Here is a 27202-nt window from a genome sequence, read left to right as displayed (position 1 = left end):
TGTTGGGCCAGCCCAGGCAGTGCTCAAGGCTTACTCCTTGCTCTGTGCTCAGGGATTATACCTGGTTGTGCTCAGGGAACTATAAAATGGTGCTGGGGATTGAACCCAATTGGTATCTTTCAAGACAAGTACATTAACTCCTGCACTATTTTCCAACCTGAGAAATTTTTCGTTAAAGTTTTATATTTTTCTCTCGAAGTCATCTTCCACCTGAAAATGAGCATGTCCATTTAGGGTAATTGCGTGGTTTGTGATCATGAACTGAAGGATACATTCCTGTGATCTCAAGCTTGTGACCTAGATTAAACTATTTGGCAATTAAAAATGAAATTCATTGGAAATGGCAATTAATGGAGAGATTTAAACCTCATTGACTTTAAGGGAAAAAAATGATATAGCCACATATCTAAGATAGGCTGAGCATAACAGATTATGTTAAGATGTTTGGAATTCTTCTCTCATTAGCTGTGTAGACACTTTTTAAGAGTATAGGTGTCAAAGCAAACAATCTTCAAGTTTTCACAAAGCTGACTCAGAACTACATTCTAGTTGTATTCTTTTTAATTGTGTGAGATAACTCAGTGATATTCATTATTGGTTGTGTCTGTTCCCCATCTTGCTCCAAGAAACCACAAAATGTTGGGAATCCGACCTGGGCCTCTCATACACAAGGCATATAGATGAGTCAGATTCCCAAATCTGGGTGCAGCTTTTTTATTTTGTACAAATTTTTATGTCTTTAGGATAGAATTTCTGAGACTTTCCTTTGATGGGAATCAGAAAACAAATCAAATCCGTAGTTCTTTTGTTGTTATTGTTTTTGCTTTCTACACAAAACTCTTAGGAGTAGAAGAAACTACCTTGACAGAACTATAAACATAACTCCTATTTTGTGTTTGGTATATATCAGTACTTTGCTTAGAATTGGAATGGTGTACTGAGACTAGCTAGTACCAATTCTTGGAAAGCTCTTATTAGCATATAATATTCATATTTAGTTCATATGTTCATATTCAATTGTGTCAAAGTAATGCTTGAAACTTGTTATAGTAAGGGTTTTCTAGCACAAAAATAGCATATGTAGCAAACCAGGACTCCCTCCCATGGAAAACTAATTGTTAAACCTTTAGTACCACAGATTGGGAAATTCATATATTTGACTTGACACAATCCTCATAGCAATCTTAATCTTCATCTTATTTTTTAAATTTATTTACTTCTGGTTTGGGGGCATATCTGCTGATGCTCACTGGCTACTCCGGTTTAGTACTTAGAGATCACACCCAGTGTGATTATAAGGAACTATAGGGTACTGGAGATTGAATTAGTCATCCTACATGCAACGTATGGGCTCTCACTGTTTAAGTTATGTTCTTAGCCCAAAATTCATTCCCTTTTATTAATTTTTTTTCAGGATTCAAGGAATGCACTTTCACAGTCCTTATTCTCATTTTAGAAATTAAACAGAAGGAATCAAGTGGTATAAAATATACAATTTGCATCATTTGAACCTGGATTCTGCTTGCCAGGATCAATTTATGCTTCTTTATTTTGTTTTATTTTATGGGGGGCCACAGCCAGCAGTGCTGATGGTTTACTTTTAGCTCTACACTTCCAGCAGGACTCAGCAGACCAGATGGGGCATTGGGGATCAAGTCTGGGTCAGCCATGTGCCTGGAAAATTCCCTACCTGCTATAATATCTCTCTGTCCTCCCAATATATACTAAACTTTCGAAGATTATTGCTAATGAATAATCTTTTTCTTGGTATCACTTCTATTTGTCATTTGTTTTATCCACCAGTCCTTCTAGAAAAAAGGTAGATTCTGGTAATAAAAGTACTTCTCCTCATCCATAAATCTTTGGCTTTGTTACCTCCTCTAAAGAAGTGCTTATCTGTGTTTCTTACTCTTCTTACTGCAGGTGGTTCATTGGAGATTGGCTGGAGTGTAGCAAGACCTGTGATGGTGGAATGCGTTCCAGGGCAGTGCTTTGCATCAGGAAGATCGGACCATCTGAGGAGGAGACACTGGACTACAGTGGTTGTTTAACACACCGGCCTATTGAAAACGAGCTCTGCAACAACCAGTCATGTCCACCTCAGTGGGTGGCGCTGGACTGGTCAGAAGTAAGGAAATCTGAGGCTATATGTTTTGAGATGTCTTAACTATCAATACCAAAGCATTTAATATTAAGGACACCTGAGCATGTGAGCATCTTAGAACCCAACAAGTAAGGACTGCATGACAGTGAATTGGGCCATGTTATATTGTATTTTGCTTGTCAAGAAATAAGAGGGTATGGGGAGGTATGGGATTATGGTAGTCAAGAAAACTGAAAAACTCTAGTCATCAGTTTGACTTAAAATGATCTTAAAATGATATTAACAAGTATAACAGTGAATGTGCATAGCATGTGTTTTTTTAGTTTTTGTTTTGTTGTTGTTGTTGTTTTGTTTTGTTTTTTGGTTTTTGGGCCACACCTGGAGGTGCTCATGGGTTACTCCTGGCTATCTGCTCAGAAATAGCCCCTGGCAGGCACTGGGGACCATATGGGATGCCAGGATTCGAACCAACCACCTTAGGTCCTGGATCGGCTGCTTGCAAGGCAAACGCCGCTGTGCTATCTCTCTGGCCCCATCATGCATTTTTCAACTCAAGATATTCTTGGGTAGCATCAGAGACTCAGAATTAGTGATTTGTTATATCTATTTTTCCAAATCTAGCTACTTAATTCTTAGGCACAAATCTTATCTATTTAGTGTCACTTATTATACATATATATTTAATTCTATTGCATCTGAGGAAGAAGCATGAAGTTGAGCCTTATAACAGCAGAATCAAACCAAATTTTATCATTATCTTTCTTTACATGATCGGTGAAGGTAACTTAGCTAAGATAATAATTTTAACCCAATAAAATCCAGAGGCTTTTGGAAAAGAATATGGTCTAATGAAAAATGGGTAGGTGGTTCAATTTAATGCTTCATTCCTCAGTTTCCATAAGGCATACACATATATACATCATAAAACTCTCCACATTTCCCATAGAGCCTGATGCTTACATAGTAGTGGTGGTAAATGTGAAAAAGAGGTGTACCTGACTATATATGAAAGACAATTTTCTGAAGTTAGTAAAATGGATGCATTTCCTGTTTGATGAATTTCCTTTGGGTATTTCCCATAGACTTCATAAGTTTGTCCCTCCAATTATGAACATTGTTTTTCAGTAACCTCTGAATATAACTCTCCCATCAATCTTACAAGTTGAGGGCCTTATTTTGCTAGAAGTACAGGGCAAAATAAGAGTATGTGTTTAAGACGGTATATTGAAATGGAGAATCTGACCATTTGCCATTATTCATGAAATCTTTGGCAGGAATTGGGAGTGTTTTTTCAACTTTTCTGGTAATAGTCTAGCTTCAGAACTATATTGTCCCTACCCAATTTTTATTTGCATTTCAATCAAATGTAAAAATATTCATGGAAGTATTCATTCAATAGTTATGGAAAACAGCATGAACTCTTCTGTTCATCTAGTTGACTGCCCCCTAATTTCATTCAAAAGACTAAATTCATTGACAAGAAATGTATGTTTCAAAGTTGTGCATATTAAAAATTTAAGCACATCAATAATCACTGATAATGAGAACAAATGTGTTATTGGAAAACTGTAACAGGGAAATCTAATGAGTAGCTATAAGAGCTTTAAAGTTATAGGTTTTATTAAGCATAACAATACTCTCGAAGGTACTATGGAATATCTTCTAGGATACAAAAGACTACTAGGAGATTGGGAAAATAACTATTTGGGAAACTAGAGAATAAGGATAGTTTTTAATATAGTGATGGGGTGGAAGGAAGTTCTTAGCTAAAGGTCAAAATGGCCTGGAGTAGGATTAGAGATTTTAGAGTTGATGCAGAGGCAGGTAATTTAAACTAAATGTTGAGGGTTGTAAGATTTAAAGTAGGGAAAATTGGAAGGAAGCTAGAGAAAGTATTCCTTTTTAGTATTTCAGGGAAATACTGAACAGAAATACAAAGATTGTGTGGTGAAAATTAGGTGGGAAAAGTTTGTTTTAAAGATTAAACAGCATTGAGATTGAATGAAGTAGAGATAAATAACAAGAAGGCATGATATAGAATTCTGCATACCATTAACCTTTTACAGAAAGTGGAGAAAAATGCACAAGTTAGTAAGCATCAGCTGCCCATCACAAAACACTAAAGCCTCTTCACATGCAGACTCATCACAGTGGTCTCTTGACCTACATTTTTTGTGTCACTATTTTTAACCATAAAACAACCAAATATAAGGCCAGAGAGATAGCACAGTGGTAAGGCATTTGCTTTAGATGCAGAAGGACAGTGGTTCAAATCCTGGAACCCCATATGGTCCCCTGAGTGATTTCTGAGCCTAGAGCCAGGAGTAACCCCTGAGTGCTGCCAGGTATGACCCAAAAACCAAAAACTAAACAAACAAACAAAACAACCAAATATCACTGAGAAACAGGTTGCACATATTGTTATGTTTTCATTCCAATTATCATTTGAAGGGTGTTTTTTTTTCCCCTTGGGAAATCGTCTTTCTTTTATTTATTTATTTTTTGAAGGGTGTTTTTTAAATACAATCTTATGTAGACTGTAGTTACTCTACTCTTAAATTTATTTTCGAATCCTACCTATCCACTATTAGATGTGACTTGCTCAGATGTCTCTAAGAGGCTTTACAGCACTCTGGGAAGCTGCCTAAAGTTAACCATTGGTTAACCAAAGGGCCTTTCAATAATTTACCTGCTCTTCTTCAAGACATTCAAGCCAAAGCATAGAGGGAAGAGGTGGTACAATGTTGTGACATGCACATGTAGGGCCAGTCAATCCCAAACAAAGCATTATATTTGGGGGCTGGAGAATAGTACAGCAAGTTGGGTGCTTGTCTTGCATGTTGAATTCCAATTTAGATTAAATCTTCAGAATCCCAAGTGGTTCCTGCCATAAAAGATTCTTGAGTGCAAAGGCCTGAGAACTTAGCTCTGAGGCCCCAAACAATATAAAATCAAATTTAAAAATTGCTATTTTCATAGTCAATGCAGGAATATTGTTTTGTAGTTATCATGGGTCAAGATATGCTGTCTTAACTGTCTCAAGATTCTGGTGAAATGTTTCAAAGGAGGAGGTATACTATAATCTTTTCATTTCCTTGGCTACTTGGATATAAAATCTTCCCTCAATGATTTAAAAGTAAATAGTCTTAAGTGGCATTCATTTCTGAACATTGGTTTCTGAACAAAGTGAAAAAAGGGGTCTGCTCTTCCATAGGACAGTACTTTTCACTAGTGCAAAGTAAGTGAAAGGTTCAACTTAAGAGTAGACACCATTCTATCTCTTTCAGTTATTGTTTGCAAATACCTCACACAGTGCTCTTTCAGATACTCATAAAAGCTTCGCTTGCTCTTGCTACTCCCTCCTGACTTCTAATTCTAAGTTGTCTGAGCTCTGCTGATCACAAGGGTGAGGTTCAATTGGTGAAAACATGCTGTGTGTAGAGGAATTGACCCTTTGACCATTTTATTTTTCCCTTTGCTGCTGCTTTCCTATGAAATGTCTATTGTTCCAATGCCAGGAACTCATTTTTCCTCCCATCTGTTAAACCCACCCACCCCATATTTATAAGGGAGAAAAGGAACCAAATTACCTGGATGGAAAACACTGCTTGGGCCACCTTTTGTGTGACTAAAGGAGCCATGACTTCTGCATTTCCTATAATCTTGCCTCATTTTTTAGATCAGTCAAGCTACGTTAGATTTAAATAGGTTTTCAGTTTTTGCACCAGACTTGGCATATAACTATTGAAAGTATTGCTACATGCTGGGGATGAAATCCCCGGCCCAGTTTTTTGCTATATCTACAACATTACTTTGACTCCCACAGAGTGCCCATTCTCAAAGATTTGTTTCTTGCCATTCTGGGGGAACAAGTAGAAGACTTAACTTCATGCTCAATTTGTTTTATAGGACTTACATTTAGATTTCTTTACTTAAGATAAATTGAGATCAGTGGATCTACCTGCAGATAAATGGGCTTTGTTTTTACATCATAACTTTACTTGTTTTTTTTCTTGGTTCTAGCTTGATAACTAAGGAAATTAAATCCCCCTTCAAAAAGAACTCAATCTAATCCTAAGCATAAGTATTGCTGTCCTTTACAAGTTATTTTCCCTAGCATGATTTCAAATGCTTTTTATCTGAAAATGTGTTTTTTCTTTTTTGATCATATAACATTGTGCTAAAGCCTATCTGTGTCTTATAAAAATCACCTCTTTTCATTGAGAAGGAAACAAAAAACAAATGATTAGGTTAGATTTTTAAATAATTATGAATTCTGGCATATATTAAAGAGAAAGAATAAATATTTCCCTGCAATACTGAGAATAATGTTACTAATGAATAATTTTTCTTCTCCCAGCTATCTCATGGTTGATTATGAGAATGAATGAATGAATTTTAATATTTATAACAGTTGTATTATGGGGTAGGGCACCTGCCTTGTATATGACCAGCCCAGTTTCAATCTTTGGCACTTTATAAGTCCCCCATGCCCTGCCAGGAATGATTCTGAATCCAAAGTCAGGAATAAGCCCTGAACACTGCCAAATGTGAACCCCAAACAAAACTAACAAAAATTATAAATTAATTTCAATCTTTTAAAAAATGATTACTGACCTAAATACTCAGTTTCCAATTATTATTAATCAATTTTATTACATAAAGGCAGTGCAAAATATATACCCTTCATATAAGGATAGACCAGAGATTGCCACTGTAGAATGTCCTAAAACATACATAAACATTAACATTCCAGTAATTGTGTGCACAATCATGGCTATCTCTTGCTTTTCTGGAATTTATTTATTTATTTATTTTAGATAGCTAAATAAAAATAAGGCTGTCAGATAGACAAACATTTGTTTATCAGAAGGCTAAAAAGAGGCAAAGATGAATGTAACTAAATAAAGCAGAGAGAAGTAAAAATAAAAATAAGCTGAGAGCCATCTCTGCTTGAACATATCTGATGTAAGGTCAGAAGAATTTGCAGGATAAAGTTCCACTTAGAGTAAAGTTGTCTTAAGTGGCATCCCCAAGACTTTATTAATTTTTACAAAAATTTTTTAGACATTTAATTTTATTATCCTTTAAAAATGCAGTATTTGCTAAGACTATAATTGAAATTTTGTCTACAGACATATGATGTTTGTGGTCAAATTTGAGAGGCTCAGAGCTGTTGTATCCATTGACTCAAATATGGCAGAATAACTTTCTTGATAATTTCCCTGTATCCAGTAGGATAAGAATAAATATGCTTAGCTTATTTAGTGGAATTTTGGCTGTAGATATTTAAAATATGACTTCTTACTTCAGAAAGTGTTCAGCTTTGCATATAACAGAACATCATTCCACATGTCTTTGTGTGTTTATTTTTTAGAGCTTTATTCCAGTAGGAACCTGACATGGGAAATTCATCAGTATTTTTCAGTGTTCCACTTGCCCACCTATGAAATGAATGTGAAATGAGTTTTTTCTGAGGTTTTCCTGAGGATTAGGTAGATTATGACAGGCAATAGCATAGATCATTTGACCTAAAATAAATCTGAATGTTGCCTTGTGTTTTTATTCTTTCCCCTATTATCAATCTTATTTATTTGGTTTTGTCTTGTTTTCATGGGGACTTCACATATACAGATGAATGAATCGTCTATCCTTGCATTGTCTGCCCCTCTTAATTGCAAGCAGAATATTGGCATAGACTCTTAGGAAAGACTGCTAGATATTACTACAGTCTTCAAATAATGGGGGATTCTTGCTACTGGAAAAAGATATTAGCATAAGCAAGAGACTTGTGTCCCATGCTTTAAATACATATGCATGCTTTTAAAATGTGAAGTGTGGTAGGTAGTGACACAAATGCATTTTTTAATAAATCTTCCCAATATGAAATGCTAATTGTAACTCAAAATTCAACTTGAATTTCCTATAAAGTGTTTCTGCCTATTTCTCTAAAGTCTGAAGAACCCTTCTATTCTCTCATAATTTATCTCAATTGATTTTATAATAATTAACACTGCTTATGTAATCTCATAAATTTGTTTCTGTTGACACAAAAAGCTAAATTATGCATTTTAGGATTTAGTTCCAACTTTATCACTCTACTGAATTTTGATGAAGGTATAAACTGTAAAGCTCTACTGGAAAGAAAAACAGTAATAGCATTATTATCCACTATATTATTAACATTCAAAGGTGACAGTTCTGTAAGATTTTGACTTCTAACATGATGAAATATGGAGGAAATTTGATATAATGATAAGAGACCCAGACACAAATGAAGTCTGCTTAAGAGAGAAACCAGGGCTTCATTCTTCAACAGAATGTAGAGACAGAGATCATGTTTGCATGTCTTGGTTTCTTGAAATATAAAGTGATAGAGCTATCTAATATCCAGGAAACACTCAATAGGCCTTAGCATCAGGCCTACCATTTCATAGCTGCTGATTCTACTGGCCGTTTACTTGAGGTGTATTCATTTGGAAATAAAAAATGATAGTTATTACACAGAATTTTTATTATGACTGTAAATTAGAACACTTAGCACAAACCTAAGTATATATGGTTTATTAGAGAGAGCCATGGTAGCATCAGCAGCAGCACTAGTTTAATACCAGACTAGCCCAAGGGAATATTGCAAAGTATTTTATGTGACATAGGCAAAGTCTTCCTATTGGAGTACAGTAAGCACTTGTAAAAAAGTTTAAATGTTAGTCTTGAGATGGCAGTAAGCCATAGAAGGACTTTTCTTTTTTAATCACAAAGCAATCTAATTGGATTTATACTTTAGAAAGAGCAGATAGGATGAGCTACGAGCAAAGACAAGAAGGCCTGTTAGAAAGTCATTGCAATACCAAACATAGGAAATGCTATTTTCTAAAGTGAGGTTCATGGCAGTGAAGACAGAGAGCAACAGATCTGAGAGAGGCATAGGGGTTGGCTTAATTGAATCTGTGATTAATTATATGTGAAGAGTGAGACAGCAGCTGGAAATAAGCATGTTAATTTGGCTGTGAAAAGGAGAATTGTGATCAGGAATCTCTCTTGATCTCCAAGTTCCAAACTAAAAGCCTCCTTTGGAGTCATCTTGGAAAGAACTAGAAGTTATCCTATTTAGAATGCATTTTAAGAAAACTTCTGCTCAATTAGAGGAAATAAATTCTGCTTTGACTGTCAGTGTGATGAAGTATTCATGCAATCCTTGAGTTTCCACATGAAAAAAGATTCCTAATTTTCTTTTCTTTAATATGTAGCAGCTCGATAATTTCCTCTGGCAAAGCCACTCAGTAAAGTGTTCAATAAAGTACCTCTAATCCTGTAATTAGTCTTGATTTACCTGATAGTGAATGAAAATAATTTTTTCAGATATATTCTTTTATATTTATTAGAGTAAATGGACACATGAATGTGGATGTGTGTATGTAGAGGGAAGGAGACTGAAATCATACTCAAAGCCTTCTGATGAAAGCCAGGAATAAGCCCTGAGCACTGTTAGGTATAACCCCAAACAAAGATAAAACAAATGAAATAATTTAAGGAGTATACTGACTGTCAAGAAGTGATAAAACACACATGTACTTGCATAATTATAAAAGAGACAAATGAGGATTAAGGACACAGAATTTATATATTGTCTATCCCCCTTACACACATTTTTATGCTTGCTGCTCCTTCCTATCCCACTAGTCTGATGTAGTTTATATAGAAGATCCTAAAATGTTTTTAGGTGTTCGTTTTTGTTTGTTTTTTTTTTCAATAAAAGGTATAGAAACAGGACTTTAAAAAACAGTGGTTGTGCTCGTTTCGGCAGCACATATACTAAAATTGGAACTATACAGAGAAGATTAGCATGGCTCCTGCGCAAGGATGACACGCAAATTTGTGAAGCGTTTCATATTAAAAAAAAAAAAACCAAAAACAGTGGTTAATATGGTTTTCACCTGACTGGGAGGAATTACAGACTTTAAGGAAGAGCAAGGGACATTGCTGGAGAGCTTTATTTAGCCACCATGCTTAAATAGATAATTCTAGGAATAGTATTCCATAACCTGAGAGGTCAATTAAGAGGCTCTATGACATAGTAGGAATTGACAAGTTAACTCAAGTACATTCAAAGCATTATTTTTAACCGATGAATGGAAAAAGTCCATAATATTCTATATAATAAGTTCTCACCAGTGACTATGTACTCTTAGCTACTATTGTATAACAATATACATCTAATTAACTTCTTGCTTTACAAAGACACGTCTTGTGGTTTGCTAACATTAAGATATCTTTTAAGACTACACCCTACACCCAGCAAGATAAGGACAAATCTTATCACAGATGACTGTGGTAAAGGATGGGTTGGAATAAATCTACTCACAATAAAAAAAAAATTTAGCTCTTGAAGACCGTAGGGAAGAAGATAAAAAGTACTTTAAAAAACAACACGTAAGGAATGTTCCTTTCTGTGAGGCTTCCTAGAATAAAGTGTGTATGCAGTATATAGATTCAAACACATACTTACTTTAAAAAAGACTTCTCAAATGTTTCACCCTTCAGACTGTTTTTATTTATTAGTATTTGTTTTACTTCCAGTGCACTCCCAAGTGTGGTCCTGGATTCAAGCATCGAATTGTTCTGTGCAAGAGCAGTGATCTTTCTAAAACTTTCCCAGCTGCTCAGTGTCCAGAGGAGAGCAAGCCCCCTGTCCGCATGCGCTGCAGTCTGGGCCGCTGTCCTCCTCCTCGCTGGGTGACTGGAGACTGGGGACAGGTAAGGCAGCTAGCTGGTCTGTAGGTTCTTTCAACACCTTGAAATACTTGAGATTCTGAAGGACTCCGGAGATGATTAAAATGACACAGAAATGTAGATAATCTGGGTGGCCCTACAGAGTATCTGTGGCCATAGAGCCACAGTCGTCTCTCCCAAACCTGTATTCTCCCTAAAACCTTGGCTCATCAGAGCCCAACATTAAGGCGACTTCTCTGCGCTAGCTTAGGATGGACCACATGCGGTATGATCCCCCGGCGTCCCATATGGTCCCCCAAGCCAGGAGCGATTTCTGAGCACATAGCCAGGAATAACCCTGAGCATCACCGGGTGTGGCCCAAAAAGCAAAAAATAAAAATAAAATAAAATTTACAGAAAGAACATTTCTGTAATTAAGACCCTTTCTGTGGTATTATAATTAATCTTGTAGTGAGTCCTTTGAAAATATCTGAGACTCAATAAGATGTAAATATATCAGTAGTAAGCCTGTCATTCCTTATTAAAATTGGAATTAAAAAAATGACATTTCAGGGGTCAGAGTGATAGTACAGCAAGTAAGGTGTTTGCCTTGCATGCAACAGACCTGGGATCCATCCCTGGCTCCCACTATGGTCCGCTGAGTTCACCAGGAGTGTTCCCTAAGCACAGAGCCAGGAATAAACTCAGCACTGCTGGGTGTGGCCCATACCCAAAATAAATAAATAAAAACTTTTTATGATTAGCGTTTTAAAAAGTACTTACTTATTTAGTAGTTTTCTACACCTCTTTTGTTAGAGTTGGAAGAAGGTAATGATTTTTCAAGTCTCCAGAAAGGCAAATAAATATATATGCTCTTTGCTTAGTCCCAATAAATGAAGGATAAGAATGGAAAGAAATCAAATAGGGCCTCCGTTTGTTTACCTAGTGAACATCACCATTGCCATTTTTGGCTTCAGGTAACTGCTTTTCATTTTCCTCACAAACCTCACAGGCTTCTGGTATTCTGGTTGACAGGACCAAAGACGTGTTTCAGTTTTATTCTCTGACTGGACAGCTTATCACTCCCAGCTAAACAAGCCACTAAGAATAACTTTAATTCTGAAGTTTCTGTATCCGAGCTGGAGTGATAGTATAACAGATAGAATGTTTACCTTGTATGTGGCTAACCCAAGTTCAATTCCTGGCACCCCTGAACCCACCAGGAGTGATTCCTTAGCACAGAGCCAGGAGTAAGTCTAGAGTATCACCATGTGATGCTAAATTTAAATACCCCTAAAGTTACAGAATCCCCAGCAGCTCAAAATGAGTTCTTATGATTTGTGTGCTGGCAGTCCCATGAAAACTCAAGGTATTTATTTAAGCAAAATAAATATCTTGTTGTTAAGACAAAAATAACAACCTCTTCACCAAGCCCCATGGAAACTTTTCCTATTGATTTAATATTCTGATCATGTGTATATATAATACTGTAGTGACCATCAGATTGTCTGCATGTCCTTAAGTAGGAAACAACATCACTGTCAATAATCGATAATAATTTATTATAGTGATAATAATCTTTGATTATTATATTTCACCATTATGTTCTTATCATATTTCTGGTAGTGTTTACCATCCCCACTTAGAACTGTTAGAACAATCATCTGCGAGATCTTGATCAGTTGTTAGCTAGGATCTCTCTAGCTTCCATTGTCTAGGAAAATAACATAATCCATGAGTTTCCAAACCTATTCTGTCTATAGTAAAATGAGTTAATAAAGACAATCTGACCAAGAAAAACTGTTAGTCTCAAAAGATAGTCTCAAAAGATAATGTAACAAAGACATAGATATGGTCAGACTAACCTAGCTGTATGACTATGGGCATTGTATATTTTTACCTCTTAAAAATAATTGTTTCTGTGTTTTGGGGTTTAGTGTTCTGCTCAATGTGGCCTTGGACAACAAATGCGGACTGTGCAATGTCTCTCCTACACTGGGCAGGCATCTAATGACTGTCCTGAAACTGTTCGGCCTCCATCAATGCAACAGTGTGAAAGCAAATGTGACAGTGCCCCCATTTCAAATACTGAAGGTGAGTAACCCAGGGACAAGTCTTTAATGACTCAGCTAAACAGTTCAGTTTAAAGTACCTCCATCAAACCACTGTTGGCTTATAGTTTGTTTAGAGAACTTGTAAAAATCTGTATAGATACTGGATATGTAATAGTAAGCCTCCATTATTCCTGAGTCTTGCACTAACTGTGTGAGATACTTTCACTTCTAGCGTGAATATTCATGTGACTAACTGGATAATCTCTAAGGTCATATCCTGTCTCACATTTTAGTTTCGACTTGTGCTAAATATATTGAGATGGATTTTTTAAAATATCTCTTAACTACATGTACTTTTGGGGCCATGAATATAGCTCAGTAGTGGAGCACTTGTCTGTATGTTTAAAGTTTGGGGCTCAATCCCAGTCACCAATAAAAAAAATATAAGTAAGAAATAATTAAGTACATACACTTGTGAAAAGCGCTCTATCAGAAACTATAGGGAGGGACTGGAGGATAGTACAATGCATAGGGTGCTTGCCTTGCAAGTGAACCTGGGTTCCCTTATGGTTCCCTAAGACAGGAATGATTTCTGAGTGCAGAGCCAGGAGGAACATCTGAGCACTGCCAGGTGTGTCCCTTCCCGCAACATCCCCCCCTAAAAAAAAAATAATAATAATAAATAAATAAATAAACTATAGAGAATATGGAAACAAATAGGGCATAATCATAAAGCTCACAAACTCTTCTCCTTTGAAAAGAGGTACTTCAACTTCTGAAACCATAGATTTAAATAAATAAATCATGTAAGAAAATGAGCTTTAGGCCTCTGCTTAAGAAAACAAAACAAACACAAAGAACTATTCCAAATATAATTTGTTATTGTTTTCCCAAAGAAAATTATATGGTCATAAAATAAGACATATTACTTTTAATGTGATTAAGTTTAACTTAATGGATTTTTAAAAATTCATTCTCTATTTTAAAATGTTTCCATTGGGAATTTTATTTTTGGAAGGATATTCATCTTGTGTGACAGGATGCAAAGAACTACATCTTTGCAAATAATAAGGTTTTCATGTTTCAACCTCAGCACTGTGTAGGTATCGTATTATTCAGTTTTTGAGAGAAATATCTAGGTCTTATATTAATTCAGAATCATGATTTTAATTTGCAAAATTTCTGAAACTAATGATTTCTACTCTTTTGGGGGGGCCTTTTTATGGGACATTCTGGAAATCTAGATTCTTCTATAAAGAAGAATTCAAAATACCATAATGAACAATAGTATTTTTCTTTGAGAAATATCTTAAATAGTCCAAATAAAGATATTTCTCTCCTGTAAGATTTTTACAAAAACATCCACCGTGTTAAATGACCAGCAATTTATCACAAGGACTTGGATATGTTTTTCTTTCAGAATTGAAAAATAAAATATTAAAGTAGAAGAAGAAGGAGATGTAACTATATTTTTTCTATTTATTTATATTTGTTTGAGGACCAAACAGTGATATTCATAAATTATTTCTTGATGTTTTTTGGAAGCACCTCTGTTGTTTTTAGGGGAATCATGTGTAATGCTGGGCATTGAACTGGGTTCAGACACAGCTATGCAAGTATCTTACTTCATGTATTATCTCTCTGGTCCCCTAACTACAAATTTTACTATCATATTAGGCATTTTATACTTACTATCCATTTTACATATAAATAATGTAAATTATATCTCTGTGTCCTATATAATCATGACAACCTTCTGAGAGTAGGTGATACTACTAAAAATAGATTTTTCTGGGCTGGAGAGATAGTATAGTGGGTAGAGCATTTGACTTGCATGTGGCACCCGGACTCGATCCCCAGCTTCTCATATGGTCCCCCAAGCCTACCAGGAGTAATCTCTGAGCACCACTGAGTGTGGCTCCAAAACAGAAAAGCAAAACAAACAAATAATAAAGACTTTCTCAGATTATAAAACTGAGGTGATAGTCAAAGTTTGAACTCCCTTTTAGCAAAGCCCAAGGGCATGTTTGTTTCAACTACATTTCTATACTATTCTTACTTACTATCTTAAAGTAAAGAAACAGAAATTCTGGTTATAACGTAGAGATGTTTCTGGCATTACTATCAGCCTGAATAAATTAAGGCTTAATCAATGCTGACTTATTGACATACCCTCACCTATACACACATACATATCATAGTCAAAGCTTCATTTTTATAATTCTTCAAAAGTTATATATAGTAGATAATTATAATACATAAGCTTTGCTGCAGAAAATAGCATGGCATTTTTTATGTTCTGACTACCATTTGCAAGTGCACTGATTTCTGCTTTAAAAGAAATTAACTAAGGGCTGGACACTTGACTTGTTTGTGACCTGCTCCAAGTTCAATCCTTGATGACTGACAGGAGTGATCCCTGAGTACTGTGGGTATAAGCTCCCACCACACTCCTCCCAAAAAGAAAAATCATCTTAAAATGGACAGGTGTGTATCTGTGGTATCTTGAATCAATCAATTCCAAAAGAAAATTATTGAGAGAAACTCTTTATGAATGTTTAATTTGCCTAATCAAATCACCTCCTATAAATAGTTATCTGAAATAAGCAGTTAAGAACATATTTTAGACTTCTCTAAAATAGAAAATTTTAGGAAATTATTCATCTTGAAAAGCTGACAAATCTTTGGATTGTTGTCATGTAACGCCGTTGACTCACTTGAAAAAGTATTTCTATCTTTAGATTTAAGGGCCAGAGAGGATGGGCCCTTGCTTTACATGCAATAAACCTTGGTTCTATCCTCAACACCCCATATGATTTCCTGAACCTCACCCAGAGTGATTTGCGAGCAGAACCAAGAGCACAGCTGGGTGTAGCCCCAAACCATAAAACCATTTAAAAATAGATTTAAAAGGGTCAATAAAACAGCTCAGTGGTTAGTACCTTGCATGTAGGAGACCTAGATTTAATCCCCAGCAACCTTTCCCCCCCCACCCCATGTGGAATTCATAAATTTAAAACTTAAAAAAAATTCAATACACAGGGGATGGAGCAATAGCACAGCAGGTAGGGTGTTTGCCTTGCACAAGGCTGACCGGAATTTAATCCCTGGCATCCTATGTGGACCCCCGAGCCTGCCAGGAGTAATTTCTTAGTGCAGAGCCAGGAGTAACCCATGAGTTACACCACTGGGTGTGACACAAAAAACGAAAAAGGTAAAAAAGAGTTCAAAGTACAAATCTTATGTCTATTGTAATACAGCATGTTCTTGTTATATCAGCTTCCCAGTAGTCTGTAGTATATATTAAATCATAAATTCTAAAGCTACTACATATGTGTTATAAAGTGTACATCAGTAACCAGTTATTGAATGTTTGTTAAAGTCTACTTCTGACATTCATTATGGAAAATTCAAATATTTTTATAGGTTATAGTCTGACAGAAATGAAGCTTTAACAAACGTGCAAGGAAAATGGGTTATGTAGAGTCATTAACACAATAACAAGAGATCTGAACGTTGACTTTAACCTTTTGGATCCAATCAAGTTAACAAATTCCCTTGTATTTGAGTTAGTATGAAGGTGTACTTGGAAAAACCCAATGTGTACTCTGGAGAAGCAGATAAAACAGTTTAATTAGATTGTATTTCTGACCATAGTATGATGAAATGTGCCATTGATACAGCTTTCAAGAGAGCAGAGGTCTTAGTTCAAAGAAATGAGAATAATATGATAGGGTTTGCAAGGATTGAGCAAGGAAAAATGAATTCAGCTATACCCAAGATGAAGTGGGGGAAAAGACAATGCCTCCCAGAGTCAAAAATATCACCTTTTACTTTTACATGAAAAAATTAACTGATAAAATCTTTTTTTTTTTTTTTTTTTTTTTTGGTTTTTGAGCCACACTCGGTGATGCTCAGGGGTTACACTTGGCTATGCATTCATAAATTGCTCCTGGCTTGGGGAACCATATAGGATGCCAGAGGAATTGAACCATGGTCGGTTCTAGATGCCTTATCACTTGTGCCATTGCTCCAGCCTCTAACTGAGATGTGTTTTAATTACCACATCTTAGAAAATGATTTTCTTTCCAATCATTTCTTCAAAAATATAAAATAAAGGGACCGGAACGATAGCACAGCGGTAGGGCTTTTGCCTTGCATGCGTCTAACTTAGGATGAACTGCGGTTTGATCCCCCAGTGTCCCATACGGTCCCTTGAGCCAGGAGCTGAGCACAAAGGCAGGAGTAATCCTGAGCATCACAGGGTGTGGCCCAAAGCAATATATATATAATAAAATATATAAATATTATATATAAATTAGATGTTATATAAGTTATATATAATACATATTATATATAAATATATAAAATATATAATAAAATATATATAAAATAATTTAAATGTGTAGCAAAATTGAAAGTGTCTTAGAACAGATAACCACTATTTGTAGTTTAGCATAAATATTTTTTTCTTTTAGTTTTGATACATACCTGGGAGTATTCATGGTTTCCTTCTTCCTGACTTTTTTCTCAAGTATCTCTCCTGGTGGTATTCAAGGCACCAGGTACTGACCATGACCTAACTGGCCATGTGCAAGGCAAGCTTCTTACCCTCAATACTGATTCCATCTTGCAAAAACTTTTTTAGCTAAACTTGCTTTTAAAATATATTCTTTGAATAGTAAGGAGAAGAAACCCCTAAGTAAGTATGAAGAAAAAACCTGTGTGGAGAGAAAGGAACTCTTATCCACTGCTGGTGGGAATGCCGTCTAGTTCAACCTTTATGGAAAGCGGTATGGAGATTCCTCCAAAAACTGGAAATCGAGCTCCCATACGATCCAGCCATACCACTCCTAGGAATATACCCTAGGAACACAAAAATACAATACAAAAATCCCTTCCTTACACCTATATTCATTGCAGCACTATTTACCATAGCAAGATTCTGGAAACAATCAAGATACCCTTCAACAGATAAATGGCTAAAGAAACTGGTACATATACAGAATGGAATATTATGCAGCTGTCAGGAGAGATGAAGTCATGAAATTTACCTATACATGGATGTACATGGAATCTATTATGCTGAGTGAAATGTCAGAGAGAAAGAGAGAAAAACACAGAATGGTCTCACTCATCTATGGGTTTTAAGAAAAATACACAAAAGAGAGAAGGGCTGGAAGTTACAGCTCACCTCATGAAGCTCACCAGAAACAGTGATGAGTTTTGTTAGAGAAATAACTACATGTTGAACTATCCTAATAATGAGAATGTATGAAGGAAATAGAAAGTCTGTCTAGACTACAGGCGGGGGTTGGGTGGGGAGCAGGGAGACTTGGGACATTGGTGATGGGAATGTTGCACTGGTGATGGGTGGTGTTCTTTACAGACTGAAACCCAAACAAAATCATGTATAATCAAGGTGTTTAAATAAAAAATATATTAAAAAAAGAAAAAACCTAAATAGTGATAGGAATAGTGAAGAAAGAGGGCGATTTGATTTGCCATATTCAACATCTGCTTTAGGTTTTTATTTCTGTAAGGCTTCAGCAAAGAGTTAAAGCATCATATACTTGATCTTGACAGACTGCCACTGATGAGGGGAACACTACATTGCTGCTGAGAGTGAATTATAGACACATTGAGCATGTCTATACTGCTCAAAGTAATTTTTCAGTGCATGTGGCAGCTGGGACTAACATACACAAGCTCACCTGAAACTTTATCCCAAATGCCATTTTAGTCATCTTTATGCAGTTTCAGGTTCCCTTGTAGTTTATGTGTTGAGTCTTTTCAGTATCTCAGTAGCACCAGGTCCTCTGTCATTTAGTATTTATTGCTGCCAGGTTATTCCTTGAGTTGGTGACCAGCTCAGGAAAGGTGTGGTTACTGTGTAGTTGTTTACTAGCCTGAACTGTTGATCAGTGGTTTGGTGGGTCTGTCTCCTTCAAGTAAATGGCTAAGAAAGTCTAAGAAGCTCCAGAAGTCTCCTCATATCCCTAAAACAAAATTGTTGTTGAATTGGAGTTTATAAGAAATGACTAATATATTAGAATCAGTGAAAGGACCAGTGAAGATTATTAGAAGACTAACTTCAAATATAAAATGAAAAAAAAAACACTTCTTCTTCTTCTTCTTCTTCTTCTTCTTCTTCTTCTTCTTCTTCTTCTTCTTCTTCTTCTTCTTCTTCTTCTTCTTCTTCTTCTTCTTCTCTTCTTCTTTTCTTTCTTCTTTTCTTCTTCCTCCTCCTTTTCCTTCCCTTCTTCTTCTTTTCTTCTCTCCCTCTTTTTCTTTTTTCCTCCCTTTCTTTCTCTCCCTCACTCCCTCTCTTCCCTCCTCCCTCCCTCTCTCCCTTCCTTCCTCTTTCTCCTTTCCTTCCTCCCCCTTCCTTCTTTCCTTCCAATTTGCCTTAGATGTAGGTTCATAGACATGGTTGTCTTATTTCTTTTTTTTTTTTTTTGGTTTTGGGGCCACACCCGGCGATGCTCAGGGGTTACTCCTGGCTGTCTGCTCAGAAATAACTCCTGGCAGGCACGGGGGACCATATGGGACACCGGGATTCGAACCAACCATCTTTGGTCCTGGATCAGCTGCTTGCAAGGCAAACGCCACTGTGCTATCTCTCCGGGCCCACATTTCTAAGGAAAATTGGATTCAATTTTGTCACAAAGTTGAATGTGCGTGGCATCAGGAAATAAGATTAAATAAGTAAAAACTGAGAGGGCCAAAGAAATAGCTCAGTGAGGGTTGAGTGCATAATTTGTAGGCAGGAGAATGAAGTTTTATCACTGTATAGTCCACCCAGTATTGCAGGGTGACTATGAACACTAAATCAGTAGTATAAGCACCACCAGGTATGTCTTGCAAGTGAACAGAAAATAAAAGAGAATGACAGTCTATGAAAGATAAAATCAGAATAAATTCCCTCACTTATATCATTTTTCATCAAGGTTTAAGAAGTAGGAGTGTTATTTTCATTATAATGAGTTATATCAATTTCATAAGTGAGTCTCTGAACCAAGGATTCAACAAGTTTTATCCAGATAAATATGCTGAATTCATATGCCTTTGTCCCACCTTCCACACCCACCCATATGTATAGCCTCTGCCACCTCACTTTCCATCAGGCTCTACTCTCCTTGGAAAGTTTGGCAGAGATACAACTGGTTCTACATTTGGAATTCCATAGACAGACCCTCCAGATACTTTAGTTCTAAGTCTCTACTCTTGGGTTCTTCCTCTGAATCACATAAAGAACTTGCAGGCAGCAAAAAAAGAATGTATTTCTAGAAGAGGATGTTGAATGGTCTAACTCTGTGCTTATCAATACTTTACCAACCATGACCCCCTTTCCAACCTTAATGTCAGCTGGCCTCTTAGTCTTGTACCATGGCCCCTCCATGTATGCAATTTTCAGCTGTTATCCCCTTGAACTACTGTCTGGGGTATTTCCACCGTGGCTCTGGTTGAGAAATGCTGATCTAATCTGATTATAGAAGGCACTGCCCTTGTACCGTGTAACTCAGATGATTTCCAGTGATTCCATTTGAGCAAGCTTTTGAAACATCTTATGATAAGAGTCACGCTTGCACTCCTATAGATCCAATCAGTCTTCAAACCCACAAAGCACCTAAAATCCTGTTGCATTCAAAATTCATAGCCCTCTGTTCAGTATATCTTGAAATTTTTTCTGTTAGTTTAGGACTTTGAAGGACTTATATTAAGTCCCTGGAGAAATCCCATTGGCACATTCATGATAAGTAGATTAATTAATCTGTTTCCTATAAATTCATTTATCTAATTTTGTATCTACTAAAACCTGTATTACTAGTGAACCCCATTGTTATAAAACCAAAAAGTTATTATTATAATCATTTATCTAGTTTTGGACAGCTTGAATTTTTTTTATCTAAAACCCATTTTTACCTAGAAATACTTTTGTTACCCCATATATATAGATATGTAAAATAGGTATATACAAGTAAAACATTACTGGTAGTAAATTATAAAGAAATTTATTCTTAAACACTTTATATAGTTTGTTGTGACACTCTATATTCAGGTTACCCACAGTTTCAGATCCTAGACACTAGGCTACACTTCAAGGTCACTGCTACCTTTCCAGTAGCCTCATAAATAAAAAAAAAATGTCTTATCATTCTTCTTCCAGGAGCGTCTTCACTGATATGTGATGATAGTATAGGAAAAATTGGTCATCTTTGTCTTCAAACCCTCAGCCTTTTAACAGAAATTTCATAATTTAAAAAACAATAAATGTAGGGATGGAGTGCTAGCATAATGGGTAGCCATTTGCTTTTCACACAGCTGACCCAGGTTTGATCTGCTGTGGCCACCAGGTGTGATTCCTCAATTCAGAGTTAGGAGTAAGTCCTGAACCTGGCTGGCTGTGGCCCCAAAATAAACAAACAAAAACATCAGAAATGTAAGAGTAGCTGTATGAAGTATGATAGTTAAGATCTGTAAAATAGATCAACTATTAGTAGTATAATGGTATAACTATAATGGTAGAATCATACTGAAAAGAGATTCTAACCTAAAGAACCTTTGAATAGATTTCTGTGTAGTTACTCTTTTGTAGACAATATATTACTCGAGCATAGATAAATATTGTATGGCAATACACCCAACACCCAGGGCCCTGATTCTAGCATAATGCTCATAAGAACATATGCTGCCAGCAATCAGACAAAATACATGCAGTGTGCCTTTAATCCATATCAAAGCCCATATTGCATTCTACATTAGTGTTATCTTGAATAAATGGAACTAAAACTACTTAGAACTTAGAATATTTCTGTTATTATTTAGATGTCAGCAGCAAAATGTGATATAATAAAACCAGGACACTTCAGAGACAAGCTTGATGACTGTTGACATTGCCACTCTAGCAGGACAGACTCTCACACCCATCTGGTGAAGCTCCTGAAAGGAGGCTCCTTTAGGCCAAAGGCAGTCCTACCCCAGCTCCGGGATAGGGAGATGAGCATCTGTTAGAGCAAACATTTGGCATGTCCCAATGGAGCCCACCTCTGCTTTCCCCCATCACATATGTCATGTTTTCCCTAGTCACATAGGTTATGCTCCCCCAGTCACATAGATCATGTTCCCTTAGTCACAAAGGTCATGTCTGCATACATGATACACTGCATGTTACCTGATCAGTAAGGATTTTTACTTCCCTTTGTTTAACCTTCCATGTGCAGGCAAATCCTGTTTTCCTATTGGTTGTATAACTTTAAATATACCTTCCCGCTTGGTAATAAAGAATCATCTCACTGTAGTTGTGACCATTAGCCTATTCTGTACACTCCCTGTTCTCCACTTTCTGCCCTACCCTAAGCTGACCTGGGCAAAGTTGTAAACCTTACATGATGTGTTAAGACATCACTGGCATCTTCTACAATTTAAGTACAACTTTTCCATATTGATTTGTGTTGGCTTGACCAATTGGACTCAGGGACTACCCATATTTATATTCATAGGTCACTCCTGGCAGTGCTTGGGGGTGATAGGTAATGAGGAAATAAAATATGGGGTGGCTGTATGCAAGTTAAGTGTCTTAACCCTGTATTATCTCTCTGGTCTCTTCCAGAATGATTTGATCCAGAGTGGTTGTGTATTGACCTAATAGTTCTTTGCAGTGGGCTTTGAAGATAGGTCAGATTAATGAACATGGTCTAATTAAGGCCTCTCAGCTTCATCTCAATATGTCACCAAGTCAATGAGGAGCCCAAAATTCATCATCTGTAACTCAGCTAAAATGTGATAGAAACACTAAAGACACTAATATAATATTAAACTGGTACTAATATTATTAAGTTTACATTAAGTTTTCTATATAATGAGACTCCAAAACCATACAGCATTTTCAACATTAAAATGCAGTTTTTTTTCCTGTTGATGTTCTATTCTAGTACTAAGGAACTATTTTTTCTAGTACTAAGTTTTTTGGAACCATCATCAACATAATGTCTGTTCTGCCACATTATAATGGGAAATGGTTTTTTTAAAAGGAGGATTCTAGTGAAGGCAGAGAGACAATACAGGGAGGGAAAGCCCTTGTCTGGCTTGTAGCTAACCCTACTTCTGTCTCCAACACTGTGTATGATTCCCTAAACACAGGCAGTGAGATACCTGAGTACAAAGTGATGTATAAATTTTGAGCATTGCTGAGTGAGACCCTAAATACTCTCCTCAAAATTTTTTTAAAAAAAGAAGAAAAGAAGGGTTTAAGGTTATAGGCATTTAGAGTAGCCTGCACTACCTCTTCTGCTTTTCTTGCTAGACTTTCCTCATGAAATGGTGTACAATTACATGAATAAAAAGGTAATTTTAGATATACCAGTGAGTTTAGAAGCCTGTTCCTACTGTACTTGACATGTCACCCAGTGACAGCATGAGTGAAGTTCAATACTTTTAGAAGCTGATGCTGGTACACAAGGACTTGATCTGACAACTGTGACAGGACCTCCCATTTGTCTGACTCCTGTAAGCAGTTCTCACCATGCCTGCATTTCACAGAGGAGACATATGGGTTAGGGATGAAGGGCTATGGCAGAGCTTGCACTACCCTCTCTACCTCCATAGCATCTGACTCTCCCACAGTTGTGCTGCTGGTACCCACATGCCCAGGTGACTCAGGAGTATCCCTTCCTTCCTCCCTATCATTGGTCCTTTCCCCAGAAACCAAAACACTATTTGGTAGGAATTGAGTCTGTCTGAATGAAGCTGGTTGGGAACTTGACAAATTTTTTGGAAATTGAGTCCCCTGGCTCCTGTCCCCCAGCTACAGTACCATGTGAAAACAGGTTTTGGGGCCTGTGCATTCAAGAAAAACCTTTTTATCTCCAGGCACTGAAGAGATCTCCCTTTTCTAGATCTAATTGTTTGAATGGGCAAATGGAGAAAGGAGCAAAGAATATTGGCCAGCATTTAATCCATTCCCAAGTCTAAAGCAAAAAAGAAATAAATGCAAATGCTTGCATTTTACTTCTCTCAGAATGTCCTTGGTCCAGCAACTTTTCTAAGAATGGACTCATAAACCTTCCAATAAAATTATGCCCCTAGAAATAGCATGTTTTTATCTTCAAACAGACTTGGGGCTACAAATGGCATTTGATCAGTACAAGTCTTCCTGTGTCCTTATTGAGACAATCAGAGTGCAACTCACTGTTACAGGGTGATGAATGGTAATAAGGAATAGTGACACTAATAATAATAATCTATATTATCAGATGTCTTCTAAGTGCATTTGTTGACATAGAACATATATGTCAAAAGTGAGGATGGCAGATTCCTACTAGGCCACAGAATCGGAAGAGAAGCCAAATATATGACTGCAATGTATTCAGCTCTGAAGTGCAGGAGTGGTAACCTTAGACTAAACCCAGGCAGACTGGCTTCTAATTTTACTTCTTTTTACTATTTCACCAAAGTTTACCTGTGGGAGGTGAGGGCAGAGGAAAGAAGGAATTGAACCCAGACCTCAAATATGTGAGGCATGTTCTCTATCCCTCTTAAATTGTTGCCTTATTTTTCAGTTATAAGAAATGGAAATTTACCTACTTATTTGCATTTAATTTTCCAAATTTATCATAGGGCACCAGTACCATATGCATGAGCTCTTGGAAATTTAGTAAATTTCTGAGGCCAGAAAAAAACAAATGAGCTAAACAACAACAAAACTGATCCTGACATTAAAGAAATAGTACAGCATGTAGGGTATTTGCTTTGCATGTGACTAGCCCAGATTCAGCACCCTCTATCACATATAGTCCTCTAAGTATCCCCAGAAAGGATCACTGAACACAGAGCCAGGAGTAAGCCCTAAGCATCATTGGGTGTGGGAGGAAAATAACAAACAACCACCAAAAAAAAAAAACTTGATTTTTTTTTAATATGGAGTTTATCGAGTATTAAGTTATCTTAAACATTTTACCCAAGATGCTTCAGCATAGCCACCTGGAAAAATGGGGGGGGTATTTAATTTTGAGAGGCATGTGGAAATATAATTACTAAGTTTACAAAGTATTTTCAATTTCTCAGAAGAAAGGAGAGGAAAGAACTGGAAAAGAATGTCATTATTAGCAGTAGAGAGTTCAGATTGGGGTGGTGTGGGCAGCTGAGAATCAAAAACTCATTTCCCTGTCTCTCCACCTGTCCCTCAGTGCCATGTTCTATAACCAACCTCCAAGGAGAAATGGAGAAAGAATCACTTATTCACCTTCTGGCTGCACAAACTGCAGGCTTCAACTGTGGCAATTCTAGCACTGAGGAGAAAATACACATAGGAAAAAAGAAGGCCATGTCTCACTTCCAAATTAAAAAAAGACATTTCTACATGTTTCCATAACCCACAGACTGCTGCCATTTAAGGCCAACCCCTCAAAGTTTTCCTCTTTGTCTAGTGCAGATGCTGAATCTAGGCCACAGTCAGCAATCCTTTTCATTCACCCAGGCCCATCCCCATGCCTCACAGATGCAGAGATTCTCTGGAGACATGTGTACTTTGGTATCAAACAATGCAACTCATGTTTGATTTTGGATAACCTTGCACCGCTGAATAAAATAACCCTTGAGAAAGAAGCAATAAAAGCACTGTAAGAAAAATGACTCATGTTTCCAAGCTGTCTAAAGTGATCACTTATCCCAACAAATGGTAATTCTTTCAAGACACAGTGGGCATGCACCGTAGTTATAAAAGTCTGGAAGAAAAAAACCTTGCAATCATTCTTTTAAAAATGTGTACTAAAATATATCAAAAGAATGTTTTTTGTAGGCTGTACCAGACAGGATATGCTTAAAAATAAAAACAATCCACCACCCCCCGAATGCACAAGCCAAGGAGGTTTGATATAAGAGGTGTGTGTGTATGGCTGGGGGCAGGGGAGAAGTTTCTTGCTGAACACACAGCCAGACTCATGAGCTTATTTAGGTACTTGTCTACGTGCCTTAATTGTTTTCCATTTTCTGTCCCTGTTTGTTAGAGTGCAAAGATGTGAACAAAGTGGCTTATTGCCCACTGGTGCTGAAGTTCAAGTTCTGCAGTCGAGCATACTTCAGACAGATGTGTTGTAAGACCTGCCAAGGACACTGACCCATGGAAAGCCAGAGAGAGCCTTGTCATTTCATCGTGGAAACGTGTCCATCAAAGAGAGCCACCCAGAGGAAGAGGATTGATGTCCTTGCAGATGCATTACCCTGTGGAAAACGTAACCACTGGTCAGCCCTAGCTGACAGGATTTCAATATTATTTTAACTTCTGTGAAGTGGGATTTATTGATCCAAAGTGCTGGACACGGTACTAGGAGGGAATGCCAGATTGGAGAGATCCAAACAACACAGGGAGACTTGCTTACTGTGGAATGTTTGTTTTCTTTCGAGTAAATCCAATAGCCTGTTTACCTCCTTGGACCATTAAGATAATTTTTATTATGGACTTAGCAATGACACTGAATCCATTTGTATTTAAGACTGTTTAAAATGTATCTGTTATGACTTGGTTAACTATGGAAGTAAAGAAGATTCAGAAATCTTAAGTCAGAGCTTAAAAATATTTACTATATTTTATCTCACTGCAACAATACCCACAATTGAAATCCTCAAACAGGCTTTGAACTGTAATTTAAGGAGCAATTATAAATCAAAAGTGAAAAGAGTTTGCATTATTTTTCTTCATTCCACTTAATTAACTTAGAAACCCCACCCCCAGTTCTGAACACTGCTATGAGCCATATATAAACTTTATTAAATCAGACAATAATTAAAGACTTAGATTGAAGCAGTGCATCAGTTACTACAGCTGTACAAATCTATAAAAATCAGTGCTAAAAGACAGTTGCCAACTTGCCATTGTGCAAGCGAAGCTGAGATTTCCATTAAAACTTTAAAAGAAAATCATTTCATTTCGTGCCGAAGCCAGACGTGGGGTATGGTAGAGATGGAAGTATCAGCCCCCTTACTGCCTTCACACAGGATGCCTCAGTTCTTACTTGAGTTACCCAAATCACTTGTGTTTACATCCTCTCCAGCCTTAGAAGGGCTTCTGTTCTGTTAGACTATGACACATGTATCCTGTCGCACTTACTGAGATGATACCATGCAAGAGAGAGACTGGCTTAGTAGCAATCAGGCAGACCTGGAGGCTGACAATTATAATGGGTTCCAGATGTCCCTTCTTTGATATGAAAGAAGGACATTTATTTATATTGAAATAAATGTGTGTGTGCCCTTTTGAGTGTGTGGAAGTTGAATGCATGGGCACAAACCTATGCTATTTCTATGAGTTTTAACGTAGGCAATGGATAATAAC

The 27202-nt window shown here is 36.8% G+C and overlaps 1 protein-coding gene and 1 non-coding gene across 2 annotated transcripts in view; both read left to right on the top strand.

The window, feature by feature from the left end:
• The window catches only part of ADAMTS6 (ADAM metallopeptidase with thrombospondin type 1 motif 6), a 267510-nt gene extending 240615 nt beyond the window's left edge, over positions 1–26895 (top strand). Inside the window, 4 exon segments of the mRNA XM_049768834.1 lie at positions 1924–2128; positions 10685–10861; positions 12754–12910; positions 25878–26895. Coding sequence (XP_049624791.1) covers positions 1924–2128; positions 10685–10861; positions 12754–12910; positions 25878–25987 — 649 coding nt within the window. The 3' untranslated portion in view covers positions 25988–26895.
• Positions 9896–10002, top strand: LOC126003153 (U6 spliceosomal RNA). The gene has a single exon (XR_007493690.1). It is a non-coding gene; the product is annotated as a U6 spliceosomal RNA (small nuclear RNA).
• Positions 26896–27202: the final 307 nt, after the last annotated feature.

This window comes from Suncus etruscus, chromosome 2 (genome assembly GCF_024139225.1).
Source record: "Suncus etruscus isolate mSunEtr1 chromosome 2, mSunEtr1.pri.cur, whole genome shotgun sequence".
In the NCBI taxonomy this organism is placed as follows: Eukaryota; Metazoa; Chordata; class Mammalia; order Eulipotyphla; family Soricidae; genus Suncus; species Suncus etruscus.
Note: the sequence above shows the minus strand (reverse complement) of the source record. Positions and strands in the feature narration are given on the sequence as shown.